At 36.8% G+C, this 19,307-nt stretch overlaps 1 protein-coding gene across 4 annotated transcripts in view; it reads left to right on the top strand.

The window, feature by feature from the left end:
* Positions 1-19,307, top strand: part of USH2A (usherin) — a 371,236-nt gene that overhangs the window by 82,826 nt on the left and 269,103 nt on the right. For all 4 annotated transcript variants that reach the window (XM_072409865.1, XM_072409864.1, XM_072409867.1 and 1 more), the window contains 6 exons: positions 2,939-3,102; positions 5,592-5,750; positions 9,764-10,258; positions 13,337-13,591; positions 15,247-15,419; positions 16,822-16,966. In XM_072409865.1, coding sequence (XP_072265966.1) covers positions 2,939-3,102; positions 5,592-5,750; positions 9,764-10,258; positions 13,337-13,591; positions 15,247-15,419; positions 16,822-16,966 — 1,391 coding nt within the window. The remainder of the gene's footprint in view (positions 1-2,938; positions 3,103-5,591; positions 5,751-9,763; positions 10,259-13,336; positions 13,592-15,246; positions 15,420-16,821; positions 16,967-19,307) is intronic.

Below are 19,307 nucleotides of genomic sequence, written 5' to 3'. Positions count from 1 at the left end.
GGTATATTTGCAGTGATTTTCAGTTTTAAAAGGGAATCCCATATGCATGATATTTTTGTAAAAGTATGGTGTCGACAGCACTGGTAGTTTTTGGTGCAGAGCTCCTGGCATAGAAAGTGATACCCTAAGGCCACCTTATATACCCCAACCTTACCCTCCCTGTATAACTAACCTTAAAGTGGAACTAAACTTAAAAAAAAATCTTGTGTGGGATTTTAAAGGCACATATCCTCAAAGTAATGACCAAATCAATCTTTTGCTGATTAAAAACAATACATTTTATTGCAATGGTATTTATTCCATAAAAACATATACATTTTGACAAGTTACAACCACATAAAACATTCTTAGTATATCCTCATAGGTTGTTCCAATTTAGATCCTAGTACAATCATCAATTCACATTTGTATATAGAACAACACTAAACTTGTAAATTTTACTCGTTTTGCTGACGTGGTGGACATAAGCAAAGTATTTTTGCTTGGAACAATCACAGTATCACAAACCAATGACTTCTATACTTCAATCTTAGATCAAGGAGGACCAAGATGCCATAAATATATACCCAACAGTGGTGTTAAAGGAGTCAGAATCCAGAGGTGTTGTGGTTTTTCAAATACAGGTCTTTCAGTGACAGGTAAGTTGGTACACACCCTAAGTGATGTATACATCCCTTGCAAATAGGTAGAGGTCTGGTTGGGGAAGCATTGTCTTGTGATAGGTCAGAGCCCTTTCAAACTTTCTGTCTACCATATACAGTGCTCTTAGGGCGTGTACCAACTTACCTGTCAAAGAATTGATTTGGTCATTACTTTGAGGATATGTGCCTTTAAAATCCTACATGAAATCCACCCTATGTGGTATCTTTTGTCTTCCTATGAAATATATGGGATGTGGCAGTATTATGGCTAACGGGGAAAACTGACCCTAAAAAAACTCACTTACCTTTACCTATGCAGATCCCAAAATCCCACGTTATCCTAGTTATCCTTGTTTGGGTTCCACGTCGACCTGTAATCCTCCTTTGTCGTGACACGGAAGAAGCACCAGATGCCACCATCTTCTTCTGCCTTTTTTCTTTTTCTGTCTACGTCACCTGATCTCACACTGTGCAGGCAAAATATCGGGTGACGTAGCCTGCTCATTCCCAGAAGGAGCAGCCCATGTCACACATCCCAGGTGGCTCAGTGCTCCCATTCTGTCTTTACTGCCACAGTAGTAAAGACGGAAGAGGAGTGGCTTCACCCTTATTTTTTTAAAGAAGGGTCAAAGCCAAAAAGAAATAAAACATAATTCTTGCTGAGTCATTGGTGAGGATTCCTTAGCTGCTAGTGATTGAAGAGTTGCCCTGTAAAGTGAATGGTATTCTGCAGTATTTCTCTTCATTATATAGTGAGGTAGTAGTGAGATCTTGCCCAAGCAACTGATACAAACATTGAAGACAGCATTTAAGGACCAAGCAACTGTGAAGCATGGTAGTGAGAATATCCTAGTTTAGAGCTTGTTTTAAGACTTCAGATCCTGGGGTGCTTACATTCATTGAATTCTGCATAATATGAAAGTACGATATATGTGAGATAATCTTGCTGATTTTTTGGAACTACAAATCTATCATTTTACATGATAATAATCCCAAGCACACTAGCAAATCCACCAAGGATTTAAAAGAAGAAATGAACGGTTATGAACTTAACGTCCGGAGATGACTCTCATTGAAAAGTTGGGTGGGATTTCAAATGGAACGTTTATGTAGGAAAACCTGCAAACATCTTGCAACTTTTTTCATGGAGTCATCAAAAGTAGCAGTAAAAATTTTCATCAAAGTAATATCATAGAATGAAGGGCAGTAATATACAAATGGCCCAAAAAAAAGCATTTCTGCTAAAGGGACAATGCCAATTATTGAGGCCAAGTATTCTTTCCCACAGTAAACCATTACATCTACTGATATTTTTCTTGAATGAAAGATTGAAAAGGCTTGTGGTTTTATTCCAGTATATCACCTTCATCTGGAGGTATAATGTGAATGATGTTTTCCACGTGTTTATTTATGCTGAAAAAAAAACACAGCAATATTCATGGAATGCACCTACGTGTCAGAAGTAACCACAGAGAATACGGCTCCAAACACACCCAAAAGGCTTGAATACCTGCAATTGATAGGGAGCAGTAAAGCTGCAGCATTTCAACATTGTCCACCAGTAACTGACCTGATTTTTTTTAAGTTTTCCAATAAGATAGATTCATGGGGAAACCTGGATGATCTAGCAAACCTGGAATGTATTTTCTTACAAATAATTTCCTATTAGCATATGTTTTTAACCTTGGACCATTTCATGTTTGCTTGATCATCAAGGTTCTCCAATGATAGTCTACCAGTATTGAAGAACTTTGTTAAATCAGGCCCAACCTAAATAAATTTGGGTTGATTTACTAAAGAAATGTAAGCTGTGATTTTTTTGTTTGTTTTTTTTTTAATCTCCTTGAATGTGATTGGGGATTTTTTTTTTTTTTTTGCAAAGTGAACTATCTATCTACTAAGCTAAGTGAAATATCCATTGCAAGCTGATATATCACCTTGGTAAGTGATTAGTCTAATTTTGGTAGTAAATTATCTCCTTTGTCTGGCTGGGTATTGTGCACCAGTCTGTGATCATCACTTTAAGCATTTATCAGCAGGGATTTTTTGACAATTCTGTTGGAAAGGTTTATGTCATGGTGTGAATGGTGGTAAACAGCTGCTCATGTGAGTTGGTTTATTTTACTATTTCAGGGTTTATAATCCTATTTACATTTTTACACTTTTAAGATAAATGTTTTCGTAGTGTTAGTTTATTCAATTTCCTACCGGCTATCATATCAAACCTATTAAATATATGACATTCAGTTTCCATTACCTGCCTTATGTTTATAAACCTCTTTATCCTCCTATTGTAGGTGTCAGCCATGCTCATGCAATATATCCGGGGCAGTTAATGGTAGCTGCCACCCTGTAACCGGTCAGTGTTTCTGCAAACAGTTTGTAAGAGGCATCACTTGTGATGAATGTATAGAAGGTGCAAGCAGCCTGGATGGGAATAACCCATATGGATGCAGTGCATGTAAGTAAGCACTTCTACTTCATTGTTCATGGTATATGGAGTTCAATAGAAGCCCCCCATCTTCACCTTTTTTTTACCAACATCTAGAAACAATAGTATCAAATTAGGGAGAAAATACAATTACAAGTTGACATTCAAAAATCTGGCAACCTCCTGACCTGAGGAGTGCCGGATTTTTGAAGGTTATACTCACCTACACACATAGGCCAGTCTTCCTCTCCCCGCAACTTCGGACATCTGGCACAGTTTCAGAGAGCAGGCAGCAGGGACATCCCAACGTGCATTTAGTGTAGCAAGCAAGACCTAACAGCTGTTTCTGCAGAACAGCACCATCAAAACATTAGTGGCCAAACAGTGTATTACAGTCCCTGTATTGAAAATGTGGTCTGAAATTCATGCTGGAAAACTGAAGGAAATGGATTATCGATGGCCGGATTTTCGATTGTCAACCTGTATATTCATTTTTATGATCCACAATAAACCTTGACATCACCTAAAAATGTTTTAATGATATGATTGGACATCTCTAGATGAGAGAACATCTCTAGATGTAATTTCCCATAATTCTACTTTCATCCCTATTTAGTCTTCTGCACTGTGGGAACACAAGTATGGTTCTGCATTCTGGGGACTTTTGTCAATATACATTGTATTGGGTATTCAATTCACTTTACACCTCAAAGTGCCCAAAAAAATGAGCATGCTACTTTTTTGGTGGTGCTTTAGTATGAGTTGCATCATATTACAATGCATGTTCACAGGTGAGTTGTGGTGCCATCACTCTATTATACAAACATGCAGTATGCATTGTAATGTGTGATGCAGTTGCACATATCTGAATTTGCATATTCCCGCAGTGCATAGTTCTAAATGGGCCCTAAATATTCAGAGAGATCATAAATCAAGATTCTTATATAAAACCTCAGGGTTCAGACCTGATAAATCATAATTCAGAGGTATCTCACAGCCCTAAAATTATTATTGAGTATTCCAAGGTTATTTTTTAGAACATGTGTCTTCTTGCTGTGCTCATTTTTGCCATGTTGTAAGATTTCAAAGTAAATCAGGGTTCATATACTAAGAAAACAGACTGTTCACTTTTCAATACTAGTTTAGTCCGTATTTATCAACCATGGTTCCAGAGGTTGCTTAAGATTCCTGTAGCAATGAGCAATTTGTGACTCTCAGGAAAGCTACCATTTACTCCAATAATTTTTTGGGTAACTGTAAGGGTGACATTCTTCTCAATGGCCAGCAGTGTAAAATCAATTCTTCTAATTGACTAATGTACTGTAAGTGTATATAATAATTATAGTAGGGGTTCCCTAAGGACCTTAAGTGTATTTCATGGTCCTATTCATCCCTTTTGGCTTGCTCCTACTTTCTGCTTATTTAAAAGAACACTCAAATCCTATTTTTTCAAACTTGACTACCCATCTCCTTCTGTCGTTTGAACCCGTCACTACTTCCTATCACAACATATCTCCCCTCCTATTGTGCGTTAATTCCCCCACCTCCTAGATTGTAAGCTCTTTGGGTCAGGATCCTTTCCTCCTCCTGTGTCACTGTCTGTATCTGTCATTTGCAACCCCTATTTATTGTACAGCGCTGTGTAATATGTTGGCGCTATATAAATCTTATTTATTATGAATAATAATATTAAGAATAATAAAATATTTCAAGGGTTTCCCCATTCTAAAAAGTATGAGAAACACTGGTATAGTTATTAGGGTTCTCTTCAATCATTTATTCACCTACAAGCCTGTATGTCTTTGGTTTTTTCTTGCACTTTGTTGGGTATTTGAAGTGAACACTGGTTAACATTATCTTTGCACAGTGAACAGTAAAGCCTTTGTAATCCTTTAATAAATCAAACGCAACATGCCATTGACCATTAGCACTTGTTTGTCATATTACTTTATAAAGTAAAGTATATTTAAACTAAATGATATTTTTCAGTACTTTTAAATACTTTTCTAATCTTTAGATATAGTGGGGGAGGCTTAAACCTTTAGACACAACAGGAAGGGAGAGGATATCACAACAAGCATTGGAAGATATCCTCTCTGTTGCTATTCTTTTCATTTAAATGGAACACATAGAAAAAGAGAAAAAAAAACACAAGAAAGAAAGAAAACTGGGTTCTTAACTTTTCCCTATTCTATCCAATACTAAAAATAAGTAGGGCACCAGAATTGATGCTTCAAGCAGTGTCTTGCCCGAGGCTGCCCAATAAAAGCTAATGGGGACCGTTTGGGTGGCTTACAACTATCCTATGATGAGCCATTCAAATGCTCATACTTTTGGAGCAAGCATGGCATGGGCAGTTGGTAGTGACCGCTTCGGAGTTGCTGGAAGATCGTCCACGAGAATTTAAGATTTGCAAAACATTTGCACAGTACTGTTTATATATATATTATTTTACAACATTGTACAACAGGAAACATTACATCATTTATATTTTGTATCATTTATATTTTTTTTTGCAGCTCCATCTCAGCAGCCACCTCCTAGAGGACAAATCCTCAACAGCACCTCAATTATCCTTACATGGAGTCCACCAGACTCCCCTAACAGCCATCACATTCACTATGTGCTGTACAGAGACAATGTTGAGATCTATCAGACTGTAGACTACTATCCGTACAGTGAGTATTCTTCTTGTCTTTCCCTTTTCTGTCACTAATGGTTCGGTATGTGATGTACCCAGAAAGCTGATCCACTCAGAGCTTCAACTTCTTAATGTAAAAAGGACCTTTCACTGAGAGATTGATTTATTATTCTACAGTTCGGAGAGCTTAATAATTAAGGCCCAATATTTAGCTGCCATTGTTGACTTGGTTCTAAAAACATAACTTGTTTGGTTGGTGTTTAGATCTTCTGCCTTTTCTACATTCTGAATTACTGACCCAGAATCAGTACAGCTCAGATATCTGCAGCACAACCTGGGCCACAGTTACCTGCATGTCAGGTGTGTGATTGCAACTAATAAAACCAAACCAAACTTTTGACTGTAGAATTAAATTCTACACTTTGGCCTAACCTCTTCATCTCTATGTAATTGAGATGAAGAGGGTAGGACTCACAGCATAAGTATAACCCAGACTAACCCACCTTAATGCATCATTATCCTCTTCTAACCAATCCTATGAGATGTCTGACTTCCACTTATCCTATATCTCCTGAATCACTACTGCGAAATGCGTTGGGATATTGAGAATCATCCAAGCATAGAGCTCAGTATATCACTTATGGTCTATTTTTTGTTATATTGGTGTATTCGTAGCCTAAAAACCCAAAGTCAGGTGGAACTTGACCTACTTAATTGACCTACTTGTTAATTACCTACTTCAACAATAAAACCAATGTTTAGGCATCTTTTTCCTGTACACTATGATATTTATTTACATATATACATAATATGACATACTAAACCTCCCCTTCTTTCTTTCTTTCCATTAGAACCTTAATAAATAATAAAATGTTTTTTTCTTTCTCATAGTTATACATAAGGGGGTTTTAAACAACCCCTACCTTTCCACATATTTACTAAAGGAAGTTGTGTTATCCTTATTGTTATAACTGTAACACAGACAGTGTGTTATCGGCAGGGTCACTGAAGGAAAATGAGCCCAAAAAACACCCAGCCACCACATCCATAAACCAATAGGCTACAATATATGACAATTCCAAGATACGCTTTTAAAAAAAAAGTCCAAATTTGTCTTAAATTTTTCATGAACTTTTGTATATGGGGAAACTAGATGATCACTGGATCATTGGTGAAAATGAAACAAAATGTAAAGAAGAGTAAAAGTAAGACAGAGAGAGAGGGAGGGTGTTGCCAAACACAAATCCTGTTAAGTGTATAGATTGATAAATGGTATCAAATGTAATGAAAATAATGCTCTTTAACCAGTGGGTAAAGCTTTCTACTTAAACGGAAACAGATTTCAGATATAAATCTAGCTTTACTTGTTAATTTAATTAATCTAAATAGAGTGGTAGAGGAGGTTAGGAAGGTGAGCTGTTAATCTGCTTACAAGCTTTTACAAAATTTGACCGGAATAGCTGTTTGCTGGCTCATTTTAAGTAGGTGTTCTAGTCTTTTGGTCTGGTGCCATCGCATTCAGTTGTATGACATTCTTTTCATGTCCGATGATGCTTTCTAGGGGACTACTGTTTTAAAGATGAACTCTGGGCAAACAGATGAATACACAGGTGAAAGACATAAAGAAAGGTTGTTTTACCTACCAAGGGATTGGTATTTCCATCCAAAGAGATTTGGGGCTTACACAGCTTTATCATACAACACAACATAAAAAACTTTAGAATTCAGTTACACAAGCTCTTGTCTGTTCTTCAGTCTATGAATGGACCTATGTGTCTTTAATATCTCTCTGGAGTGCAGCTTTAATGTCAGAATAAAGGCAATTCAGGCAAGTGATTATTTCTGTAGGGACCAGGTGTTGTCCCTTTTACAATAACTGGTCTTACTTGCCTGATCACAGCCCAGCTTTCAAATTTTGTTGAGCTGCAAATGCACAAGGAAACCCAGTCATCCAGCTTTCCCTTGCATGTACCGGGAATGAATAAACTCCCACTTGCATGGGATTTATGTAATCCAGCCACATCCAATCAAGATGGCTAAACATCGTCTTAAGTAAGAAAAGAAAAAGGAAGATGGAGGCACCCTGCGATGGAACTGGGATCGCTGAGTATTAATGGGTTTAGTTCTGCTTTAAATACTAATGTAAATTTACTCCAAGAGAGTAGGAATGATTGGAGTGATTTCTTTGAAATTGATTTCAAAATTGGATTGCTCTGAAGTGGAAACTCTCAATTATTCCTCATTGAGATACTTAGGTGAAATTTCCTTGAGAAAATATACTTTATTACTTGTTTAAATGGTGAGATTTGGTTGCATTTAGGGTACTCATGTTTATTTAATTAAGCTTTAAACACTTTAATTGTATGCATGGTGTGTATTTGATATTTTTTTTTTTAATTCAACAAAAGAGAGAAACAATCTAGACAATGTAGTAAAGTAATATAGACAATGTAGTAAAGTGTGTGGTTTTTAGTTTTTGTAAAGGAGCATTGGACTTGAAATAGTTTTTAGAAGTTCATCTCCCCTGAAATTTTTCTTGTATGAATTGATGCCCCTTAGCTTAATAATTTAAATAATTTCATAAAAAGAAAACAGGCACAAAGTAATATAATAAATAATGCTGCAGAAGACAAATAATCAAATAAAAGATACAGTGAGCACTAAATAAACTAAACTAACACTTCCCAAATTATTACATTTTTTCATTGTCTGCTTTGATCTTTCTGTAAAAAAAAATCATAACATATTGAGTTTGTATTTGGCTCAAGAAGAAGTGTATTTGTGAAGTGTATATTTTGGGATAGTTTAGATAATTTCATTTCATGTTTGTTTCAATTTCATGTTTGTATATATATGTATATATATAAATATATATATATATATATATATATATATATATATAAACACACATTTATACGTGTATGTGTGTGCGTATGTTAAAAAGGTAAATGTTAATGATAATGAAGCTCCAATTCTTGGCCCAATACCAATTCTAGTATGGACGAAAGGAATTCCTGTAACCCTTAGGGAATATTTCAAGTCAATGTACCTGTAATGTTTAGGGGCAAAGGAAAGTAACTGTATTTTTTTGTGGGGGGGCATGTTTTCAGATAGTTTAGAGAATTTCATGTTTGTTATTTTTTTTAATTTCATATATATATATATATATATATATATATATATCCCTATTTAATGTACAGTGCTGCGTAATATGTTGGCACTATTTAAATCCTATTTATTAATAATAATAATTATAATAATAATAATTTTTATGGTTAAAATTAACTTCTGTAACCCAGTATACAGTATCTGATTTGTTCTTATGTATTTGTAATATCTGTTTTGTTGCACTTTTTTTATACTTTTTTCCTTTTTTCTCTCATTTTTTCTGTAACCCATAGGAACTATTTCAAGCTAATGTTTCTTTACAAAAAAATTACACTTTACCACACTTTGTTTTTCTCTGATACCCACACATTTTCCACTGAAAATTAGTGTCATGAATAACGTAAATAGGGTGTAAATTGAACTATCAATTCTTTGGAATACATATGTATATTAAACACCAAATTTTGATGTACACCCAAATTTGTTAGTAACAATCACGTATTTAAAAGAGTACACCCCAGTGAAGTGTAATGAGATACCAAGATGTCAAGAATTGCTTATAAAAATGTATTTATTGAACAAAATATAAAATGACCGCATAAAAAGGGTAAAGACAATACAGTATAACATACAATAACTCATATATATTAAAATGAATTGCGTCTGGTGTTAATTTTAATATTAAATAGCTATTTTGGAGGATAAAGCAAACTAAAAACACATTCACATTACATTTCCTAAAATTTTGGCAAAGGACATAAAAACATTTCTAATTTTCATTGTTAATATTTTATTGGCTTATTTATGTTACTCAACCTGTATGTTTAGTGGCCTAAATATCTCCTTTTGTCATGGCAATAACATACCATCGTCCTATTATTTTAAGCATTTACAACCTTTACAAAAAAGTCCTGTTGCTGCCTTTTTATGTTTTTACCTTAGGTCTTCAGAGCTTTACAGATGGATTCTTGCGGCCTTATACCACATACACGTATTATGTTGATGCCAGGAACGTGCATGGCACTGTTCGCAGTGCCAAGGTTGTGTTTCGAACAAAAGCTGGAGCACCATCTGGGGAAATAGACTTAGGCCTTAATTACCCTGTGGGCCAGTTCTCTATCTCTCTAAACTGGACAATAACCAGACATGACTCTGGGCCTATAGACATTTTCAGACTGGCGTACACCTCAACCAATTCTACTGAAGTTACTATTGCCTACCAAGGACTTGACACCAAGGTGACAGTAGAAAATTTAACACCCTTTACCAGGTATAATTTTTCAGTTCAAGCCTGTAACTCCGAAGGATGTCTCCAAAGTCCTCTGCTTACCCTGGTAACAGCTCAAGCACCGCCTGTTGGTCAAACACCACCGACTGTTAAAAATGTATCCTCAACAGATATTTATTTACAATGGTCACCACCTCTGCAACCAAATGGTATGTTTTTGTACTTGTGTTTATTGTTTTAAACCTAATTGTTCTATTAGTTGGAATAGGGCCATATACAGTAAAGAAAGTAGGGTGATAATAGTTTTTAGTGCTTTGATATTTTAGACAGTATTGGGAAGGGATGGAATTCTTATCAGAATTTTATTGTGATTTGGATATTTCCAACTTTTTTGTTAGGACAGAAAGCAATGGAACCTTTTTTTATTTAAATGGGAATGTGGGGAAGCCTTGTCAGTTTTGGATTACTTTATGCAACTTTGTGCCCCAGTGACAGCTGCTTCCTTCCATGCATCACAGATACCAAGACAAAAAGTGAGGTGAAATCCCTGAAACAGGATTATCGACTACAATAGAAAACGAAAATATAAACTCTTTACTTAGTAACTCTTCACTGGTGTTGAGATTTAGAATATTTTATCAGCCCATTAAAGGGATTATTAGCAAAAAAATTGGGGCCCCCTGTTAGAACAAAGTCTTTCCTTCTGGTCTCCCCATTCTATGATCTATCTTAAACAGTAATCTATAATTGGATATTTCACTTGGATAACGTGTTGAGAAGCATGAAAAGTGTCATAATACCAAAACTATATAATAAAAGATTCTGTATACCTGAGCATACAGGATGTAAGGGAAAATATTTTGAGTTCTATAACCTTTCCCCACTCTTCCCCAAATTAAACAAAAATTTGAATATAGTAGGGGAACTAAGAAAGTGTAAGGGTCCTGAAGGACAGAGCTACCAGAGTTCAGAGACAGATAGCAAAGTATCAGGAAATTCTACCATAGGGCTGGTACTGCATCCTCTGACTGCTCATACTCTAAAACTAAGTAAGTGGGACTGGGAAAACAATATTTTGATGTCTAAAAAACAGACTGTTATAATTTCACACATGAGTACCGAATGGAAAATCCGGTAAGGGAAATATTGCTGTCGATCCCCGTTTTTCTTATATACCTTTAGACCTTTCAGGGTATGCACGATGAAGTCTGCATACTATTTCTGTGGTATATTCAATTTACTGTATTTATAGTATCATATATGTGTCCAGTAGAGGCTGGTATATTGTAAAGAAGAAGGGAAAAGGAAATAATAAAATAATTTCAGCTTACTTTCAAAATTTGCAGTTCAGGGATTGTAAGTAATGATAACAAACCACCCATGTAGTTCTCAATATAGAGCAGCCTTTCTCTTCCTTTTTAACAGGGTGGAACCCCTTCTATAATTACTATGTCCACGTCTGATATTTCACTATCTGGCGGTCAGTACACTGACAGGTGGTCTGTAGGGTAGAGAGTGTAGCTTCTTACATTGATGGCCAGTGGGAAGGATGTCACCCTACAGATAGCCAAAGGGTCAATAGTGTCAATTGTAAGGAGACAAAAGGTAAAACAGTTGTAATAGTACATGTCAATGACCAGTGCTTCTGGACCTTTTTTCCATGGGGGGAGCCTTTAACTAATTTTCAGTTCTCAAGGAACCCCTGCTGTAAATAATATATGCACAGCTCACAATAAATTAGTATGGGGGTCAGTGGGAAGAATGCATCTTACATTACTGGTCATTGGGAAGAATGTCACCCTTAGAAGTACCCAAAAAGATCATTGGTATCACCTTAAGTGACCTGAGAGGCACAAATTGCTCAAGAAACCCCTAGCAACATCTGGAGGTACCCTAGGGTTCTACGGAAAAACACTAATGTAGACTATATGTACAGGTAGGTAGGCTACATTTCTTTATTAAGGTATTTTTTTATAACCTAACCATTATAAACATTTTTCTCAGTAATGAAAATAGATTACAAACAAACAAAATCAAAACAAAAAAATTACCTTAGCAGATCAAGTAGTCTAGATTGTTTTTAATAGCAAACTAAGCCTCCATTTTTTTCTAATTGTTATTAGTAAAAGTCTAAATTATTATTTTCTTAGATAAATGATTATCTACTGACTTATATTATACCCTGAAACGTATCATTTCTGTATCTCTTGGGCACATTTATCTCTCTCTCTTGTTTCTGCAACATTTTTCAACATCAGAAAAGCTTCATAATGATATTTTGTCTACTGCCTGATTGTCAAGGACAATTATTTTTAGTGTCAGGATCAATGCTAATTAGAATTGTTTTAGGACAGATAATCTACACTTCCAAAATAGTTACTGATGACACAGGAAAATAATATCATATAATGCATTTCCTCTTGTTAATCAGTTCCTTATGCAAAATGAAAAAGAATTGTAATATTTCACCCATATTTGCATGGTATTTGTAACACAAGGAATAAAATTGAAACTTGTTGTGTTTAGTGTCTGTAGTTACTATGAGGTGACTGTACCTTTATGGCCCAATGTTGGCCAATTGTCCAACATACCCATATGGGGTGTGAAATTTTCCATTCCAAAGCTACAGGGATTGATAAGGAGTTGCTCCCTTTTTTGTGGCTACAACATCATCCACTCTTCTGGGAAGGCTTTTAATTAAATTTTGAATTATCTTTGTAGTATTTTTCTTCCCATTCAGCTAAAAGAGCATCTGTATGGTCCTTGTGTTTGTGTAATAGCTGGTCTGCATTTCTAATTGATCCCAAAGATATCTGTTAGGTTGAGGTCCAGGCTATCACAGCCCCCACAGTTCTTTCCACTAGATTTTGGACTGTGTCTGTGGGTGTTTGTGCCCATTTAGCCAAAAAGAGAATTTGTAAGGTCAGGTGCTGATGTTGGATATGAAGACCTGGCTTGCAAGCAGTGGTCCAGTCATGGTGGTAGAGAAAAGGGCCTTCACCAAACCATTATCACAAGGTTGGAATCATCTAAAATGTGTATATTTGTTATAGCAAATTATTTATATGTAATATATTATTCACACTTTGCAGCCCATGCATATACAGAAGGATGCTGGTAGCAATGTTTAGTGCAGTACAGGCCATGCAATGTAAATAGGTGATCTGGACATGATTTTTTTCTCTCTACAAAGCTGGAGTTTCAGTTTTAACACCTCAAATTGTGTAAACTCTTGAATATGCTATGTTTCTTTGGTGTAACTAATTTAATCCCTACATTTTCCATAGGAGTCATCATCAGGCATGAGTTATATATGAGACGAGTACACCAGACTGTGGAGAGGCGTGTCTTTCATGCCAGCGGGTGGCTGAACCCTCAACCACTGGTGGAATCTGAAAATGAGAATGCCTTGCAACCGCCAGTCACCAGTGCTGTAATCACTAACCTGGAACCAAACACAGAATACGAGATCTGCCTTGTGACCTCTAACATGGCTGGTAGTGTTGCTTCTGAGTGGGTAACATTTAAAACAGAAGAATCTGGTAAGAGTTTTTTTGTGGATTTTTTTAAAATGTTTTGAGCATTAGTGGTTGTGTGCATATATTTTCAGTTTTAAGGTGGTAAAAACACAACCATTTGGAAGGGTAACTATGATAAGACTAGCAGTGGGGATAAGTGTTACCTTGCGGCTCCAAATAGCTAGCACTTGTCACAAAACAGCAGCACAGCTGATCTGGTACTTGTTGTTCACCAGACATATGTCAGATCAGCAGCAGTTGGTTCCCTTACCTTGCTTCTAGCTGCTCTGTCCAGGCTCTGGAGTTAGAGGCGTTGCCAAACGTTTCCAGCTGAATTATCTGCACCTGCTAATCAAGTCCCCACCCAGCCTGCCTGTTAGCTTCACTATATAAGCCGTGTTCAGACTGACACTCCTTGCCTTTGCAATAGGTGTGTTTACCTGAGGCTCCAGCTTGTGTCTATTTCTGAGTGCTGATTCCCTGGTTCTGACTCTGGCTTGTTCTGACTTTGATTGTTCACAGCCTGCCCTGACCTGGTCCTGTTCTGGTTTTGGAGATTGTCTAGTGATTTGGTTCTACGCTTTGGTTCTATCTGCAGTCAGCTGCTATCTGCACGGGTGTGTCTGAGGGCTGCAACCTGGGCGCCGTCCGCAGCAAAGTCCATCACTCCTTGTGGGGTGCTCTGGTGAACGGTGGGCAGTTCCTTAGACTCTGCATCTTAGCTCATACCTCCGCCAAATGTGCAGATTGCACAGAGGGTCCACTTCCCCACACTTGTGGCAGATCCGTGACAGCACTTTGCCAACCAAAGCCAGCCATTGGGCTACCCAAAATGATGTGTTGATTCTATATGAATCAATATTTACATAGTTTATAGGAGGTGGCAATCTGTGATAATGAATCATTCACTACTTCCCCCAATCATTCTCTAAGGGCTGCTACAGAAAGTCGCCAAGGAAAGTTGTTCAGGGGCATAATGGAAGCTGTAACTGCACCAAAACCTCACCATCAATCTGTCTGTATCCATTATTTCAAAAATAAAAGTTGGGTTAATAATTAAAGCTGAACTCTAGGCAGATTTAATAAATACAAAGATTCTATAATCAAATAAAATATCAATTATGACTTATTTATGAGATTTAGGTGTCTTAGTGCACACACTGAATGTCAGCCATTGATGTGCATTGCAATAAGTCACAGTTTCTTGACCTCTTTAACATAAGAGAAGCCTTAAAATAACATTCAGGTCTTCAGGGAACCCCTTCTATAATTACTATATCCACAGCTCACAGTACATTAATGTGGCCATTAGGAAGAATTTCTCTTAAATTGCTGGCTATAGGGAAGAATGTCACCCTTACAGATAGCCAAAAAAATCATTGGTGTCACTTAAACTGACCTGAGAGTCACAAACTCTTCACTGCAACCTCTGGAGGAACCCTAGAGATCCACAGAACCCTGGTTGAAAAAACTGCATTCAATGGGCTGCTTAAATTACCGTAAAACAGCACAGAAGAAGCATGTTCCATTTGGGGTAGCATACCACTCCGCTAACTACATGAATGTCTTGCCATGTTAATTGGTTTATCTTTTGAGTTTATTTCATGGACAGTCTTACAATATTTGTTGGTTTCGATACAAAAAAATTTTTTACACTAACAGAAGCATTGTTTTCACAGAACCTATTTTCATGGCACCCCCTATTGTGTTTCCCCTGTCATCACACACTCTAAATATATCGTGGGAGAAACCTTCAAATGATACAACTAGAGGGAAAATAACTGGCTATACAATTAACCTTCAGTCCAAGAACCTGGTAGATGCTTTGGGTGATGGAAGAGCTCCATCTGAGGTATGATCAAGTTCAGGTTATATAGCGAAATTCTACACTCTAGAAAACAAGTAGGTCGATCCAAACCCATTGAGCAAGATTACAGCTTAGGTTGATGGTAAAGCGAATATTCACTGTCCCCTTATATTTTTATTAGCATTATTATTACAATTATTATTAATTTTTCCTGTCTCACCCAAGCAAATTATTTATATGACAATATAGGCAAGTACATACATTGCATTAGTAGCATACTACCCCTCCAAATAAAAATAGATAATTTATATAATTAATAAAAAATATATTTGATAACTGAGTTCATCAATGATTATCATCTAGAAGATTAAACAGAATTAAGGTAGACATTTCATACGGATATATATGGTAAAATGTGTGTGTCTTGTCAGAAAGAAATGGTGAAAGTGGTGCTGGATCAGGGAGTAAAGAGAAGATATGTTTTTACAGCTAAAGGTCTGTGTGTGCCATAAAAAAGAATGTATTAGGCTTTCCAAAAAACACATACAACAGTCAGGCACAGCTGATAGGGTTTGAAGAAAACGCTTTTAACTCAAAAACCATAATAACCTTCTCTTTATTTCTCATAATAACCTATCTTTAACATCAACCTCCCCTTAATACTAACCCTGATGCTAACCTTTCATTAATCTTCATTGGTAACACTAGTCCTGCTTGTAAACCCAACTATAACATTAACTCTAATACTGGTTTTCCCTGTATGTTTAACTCTAAGGCTAATTTAGATGTGTGGTAAACCACAGTAATTTGCCACATGCTAAAATGGTTAAATGGGAGCAATTGGGTATCACTTTGTGCATGCAGTTGAATGTGTGTGGCAGTGGTTTGGTTGGACCCAAAATGTAGCTTCTGATTGCCCTTAAGTGACCAGCCAATTCCGTAAACCTGAATTCAAATGTATTTCAACCCAAGTAAGCAGTGTTTGAATGAGTTTAAACATACAGTTGTGGTATATTTGCAGTTGTTCCTGGAGGACAAAAGACGGCCCATAATTCTCTGCAGTGCACCACAACCACTCCCAACTGCACAACACAGTCTCCGTGAAACACTTTAGTGACTCTAAAAACTGTCTGGGGCACATTAGCCTCTTCATGATGGCCTTCACCTTATATTTCCAATGCACACTGTTACTACATACAAAAAGTTTGTGGGTTGTGGAAGATGTTCACATGCTTCTCTGTACATGGACATTTCTAAGGGCTTCAACGGCTGAATGAAGTTGCAGGGGCACAGAGCAAATTAAAGTATTAGAGAGTAGGGGTTGATTCTTCTCAGAGATAATTTGTCACTTTGCCCTGAATGGCCAATGTTAAGCTTGAGTTAAATGTTCCACTATGCATATTGGCATATCAGGTAACTTGAAGTATACATATTTGATTTTCTACAGGTAATCTATGTTGCTGAGAGTGATGAATGTTTTTATGAAGTGTCAGGGTTGGAGCCTTATGTAGAATACGCCTACACTGTCACTGTGTGTAATAAGGTGGGCTGCGTGACCAGTGACCCCGGACTTGGGAGGACTTTGGCAGCAGGTGAGTGAGCTTTATATACTATATTACAAATCAAGAGAGAGGATAGAACATGCTGGTGTTAGCACACAACATTATGACACCCAATTATTAAAGATTATTGAGTTGGTCGGAAATCATTATCTAGGTGATATATTTTAGAGAAACTTTCCTAATAAATATATTTATTATATACAATGTAAAAAAATGTATAATATTAATACAAAATTATTACAAAACCAATTCTGAAATGTCATATTCCTAACAAATATATATTTTTATGTAAACCTGGAGAAAGCTGTGTTTCCTAAAAACTTCACTGTCTTTATAATTTTTTTTAACAGTATAGCTTTTCTTAAAACCTAATTCCATGTAAAACTATTTTTGCTTTCATTGGGTCCCCCTCTTTATTGCAAGGGTTGAGTATTAGGTTAGACAGGTTAAGAGTAGAACTTACCCTACTCTTTGCACCTATAGAATCCGACACTCTACTACTCTTCTTTAGACCGCCACCACCACTCGCCCTCTCCGAATCCTCTTCATAAGATTCACTGCACCATCAGTCTGGCCACTGTTATCATCCTCTTCAATGCAGACCTAATAACCCACTAGTACACAGGATGAGTCCAAGGCCCTCTCCACTATCTGGAGTGCTAGGCAGGAGGGTGCTGCTTGCTGCAGGAGTTATGAACAAGGTAAGTTTCCTACCCTTAGACAATACAAGCACTTAAAGAGGAAGTAAACCCAAACCTATCCAAAACAAAAAAAATTAGGCTTACCTTCAATCCCGCAAAGCAGTCAATCGGATGAGAGGTTTCTTCTATCGGGTCCCGCGTGTTCCCAGTCTAACTTTGGGCGGGCGCGCCAAGCACCACCATCTTCTCTCTGTTCTTCTAGGTTCTTCTTACTACGTCACCTGACGCAGGCACAAGATTGGATGACGTAGTTTGGAGAAAATAATTGCCAATCTCGCTTGAGATCAGCAATGTTTTTCCCTTTTGACGAAAGCCCGAAATGTTCAGGCATGCGCAGAAGGAGCAGCCAAGAGCCTCCTGGGATATGTGACGTAGGTATCCCAGGAGGCTCTCCCTAGGCTATTGAGAATTAAAAATTAAGTAAAAAAAATTCTCTTTTTATTGTTTTTTTTTTAACAAAAAAAGAGTTGTCTACCCATTTATGTAACGTGAAAATTCTGAGTTAAGGTACACTTTAACCTCTAAAGTCAGGAAGGGAGCCCCTCTGAGGGACAGTTATTGACATGACTATGGACTTTGTAAAGCGCTGCATAATATGTGGGTGCTATACAAATACTAAGTAATAATAATAATAACCACCTGCAATAGCAAGAGTCTTACCCTTAATTCAGCTTTCAAATTGACCTCTCAACAATCCTACTTGTAGACCGCTCCCATGTAAAAAAGTACAGTTAAAAAAAAAATTATCATTGACTGGTCAAATTTGTTGAATCTGGGGTTAAATTTTTCTCCTATTGGTATTTTTTTTTGTGTTGGTTTATGGCAGGTGGGGGCCTACAAGATGAGCGGACTTTGCTGCACATATAAAGGAATGCTGGAAGAACTCAGCAATTATTATTTTACCAGCAATAATGATGCTGTGATTATAGTACTCAGATTGATATTATTATTATTGTTATACATTATTTATACAGATAAGAGATACTGCCACATACAGCAAGTCCATTGGCATGGCTAGTCCCAGTCTCTACAGAAGATAAGCAGAAATACTCTACAAGTCTTAGCAAGCTTGTACTTTAAATATTAGTCAATTGAGAAAGCATCACAGATTCCCAACAGCTTGCAATATGCGTTTTACTTTTTGCTTTGATCACGCTCTTTCTCAAAGAAGTCGCTAGCGTTGCATTTTTCTTGCGCGTATGTCCTGTTCTCTGCCTGTGTGTTGCTTTTCTATGGCAATTAAGAACACAGATGCTAATCTGAGGAGTACGGTATATGTTTTCCAGCATCTGGCTCTCTGGCAGATTCCTAAGGCAGCTGTGTTCGTTGACTTAGACTTGCCTCTGGGTCTTGTGGGGTAATGATGCTGATGGGCTGTCTTGTCTGTCTTGGAACCTACAAAGTGATGTAGATTCGGAATCCCAACTTGATGCTAAGTAAATTGTGCATCTTTGTCAGATTGTGCATGGGATGTCACGCTGATTGTTTTTGCTGCCTACGTACAGTATGTTGCTGTGTGTTATGTCCCATTAGGTTACTCAGAGCTGTCTTCAGATTTTCAATGCCTTGGAATACGTTTTGTAAATTGCACTGACGGCAAAGATTTATTAAATGTATATATTGAAAAATCTAACACTAATAATGATCAAATAAGCATTTTAATGTAAAGT

This window comes from Pyxicephalus adspersus, chromosome 4 (assembly GCF_032062135.1).
Source record: "Pyxicephalus adspersus chromosome 4, UCB_Pads_2.0, whole genome shotgun sequence".
NCBI classification, from domain to species: Eukaryota; Metazoa; Chordata; class Amphibia; order Anura; family Pyxicephalidae; genus Pyxicephalus; species Pyxicephalus adspersus.
Note: the sequence above shows the minus strand (reverse complement) of the source record. Positions and strands in the feature narration are given on the sequence as shown.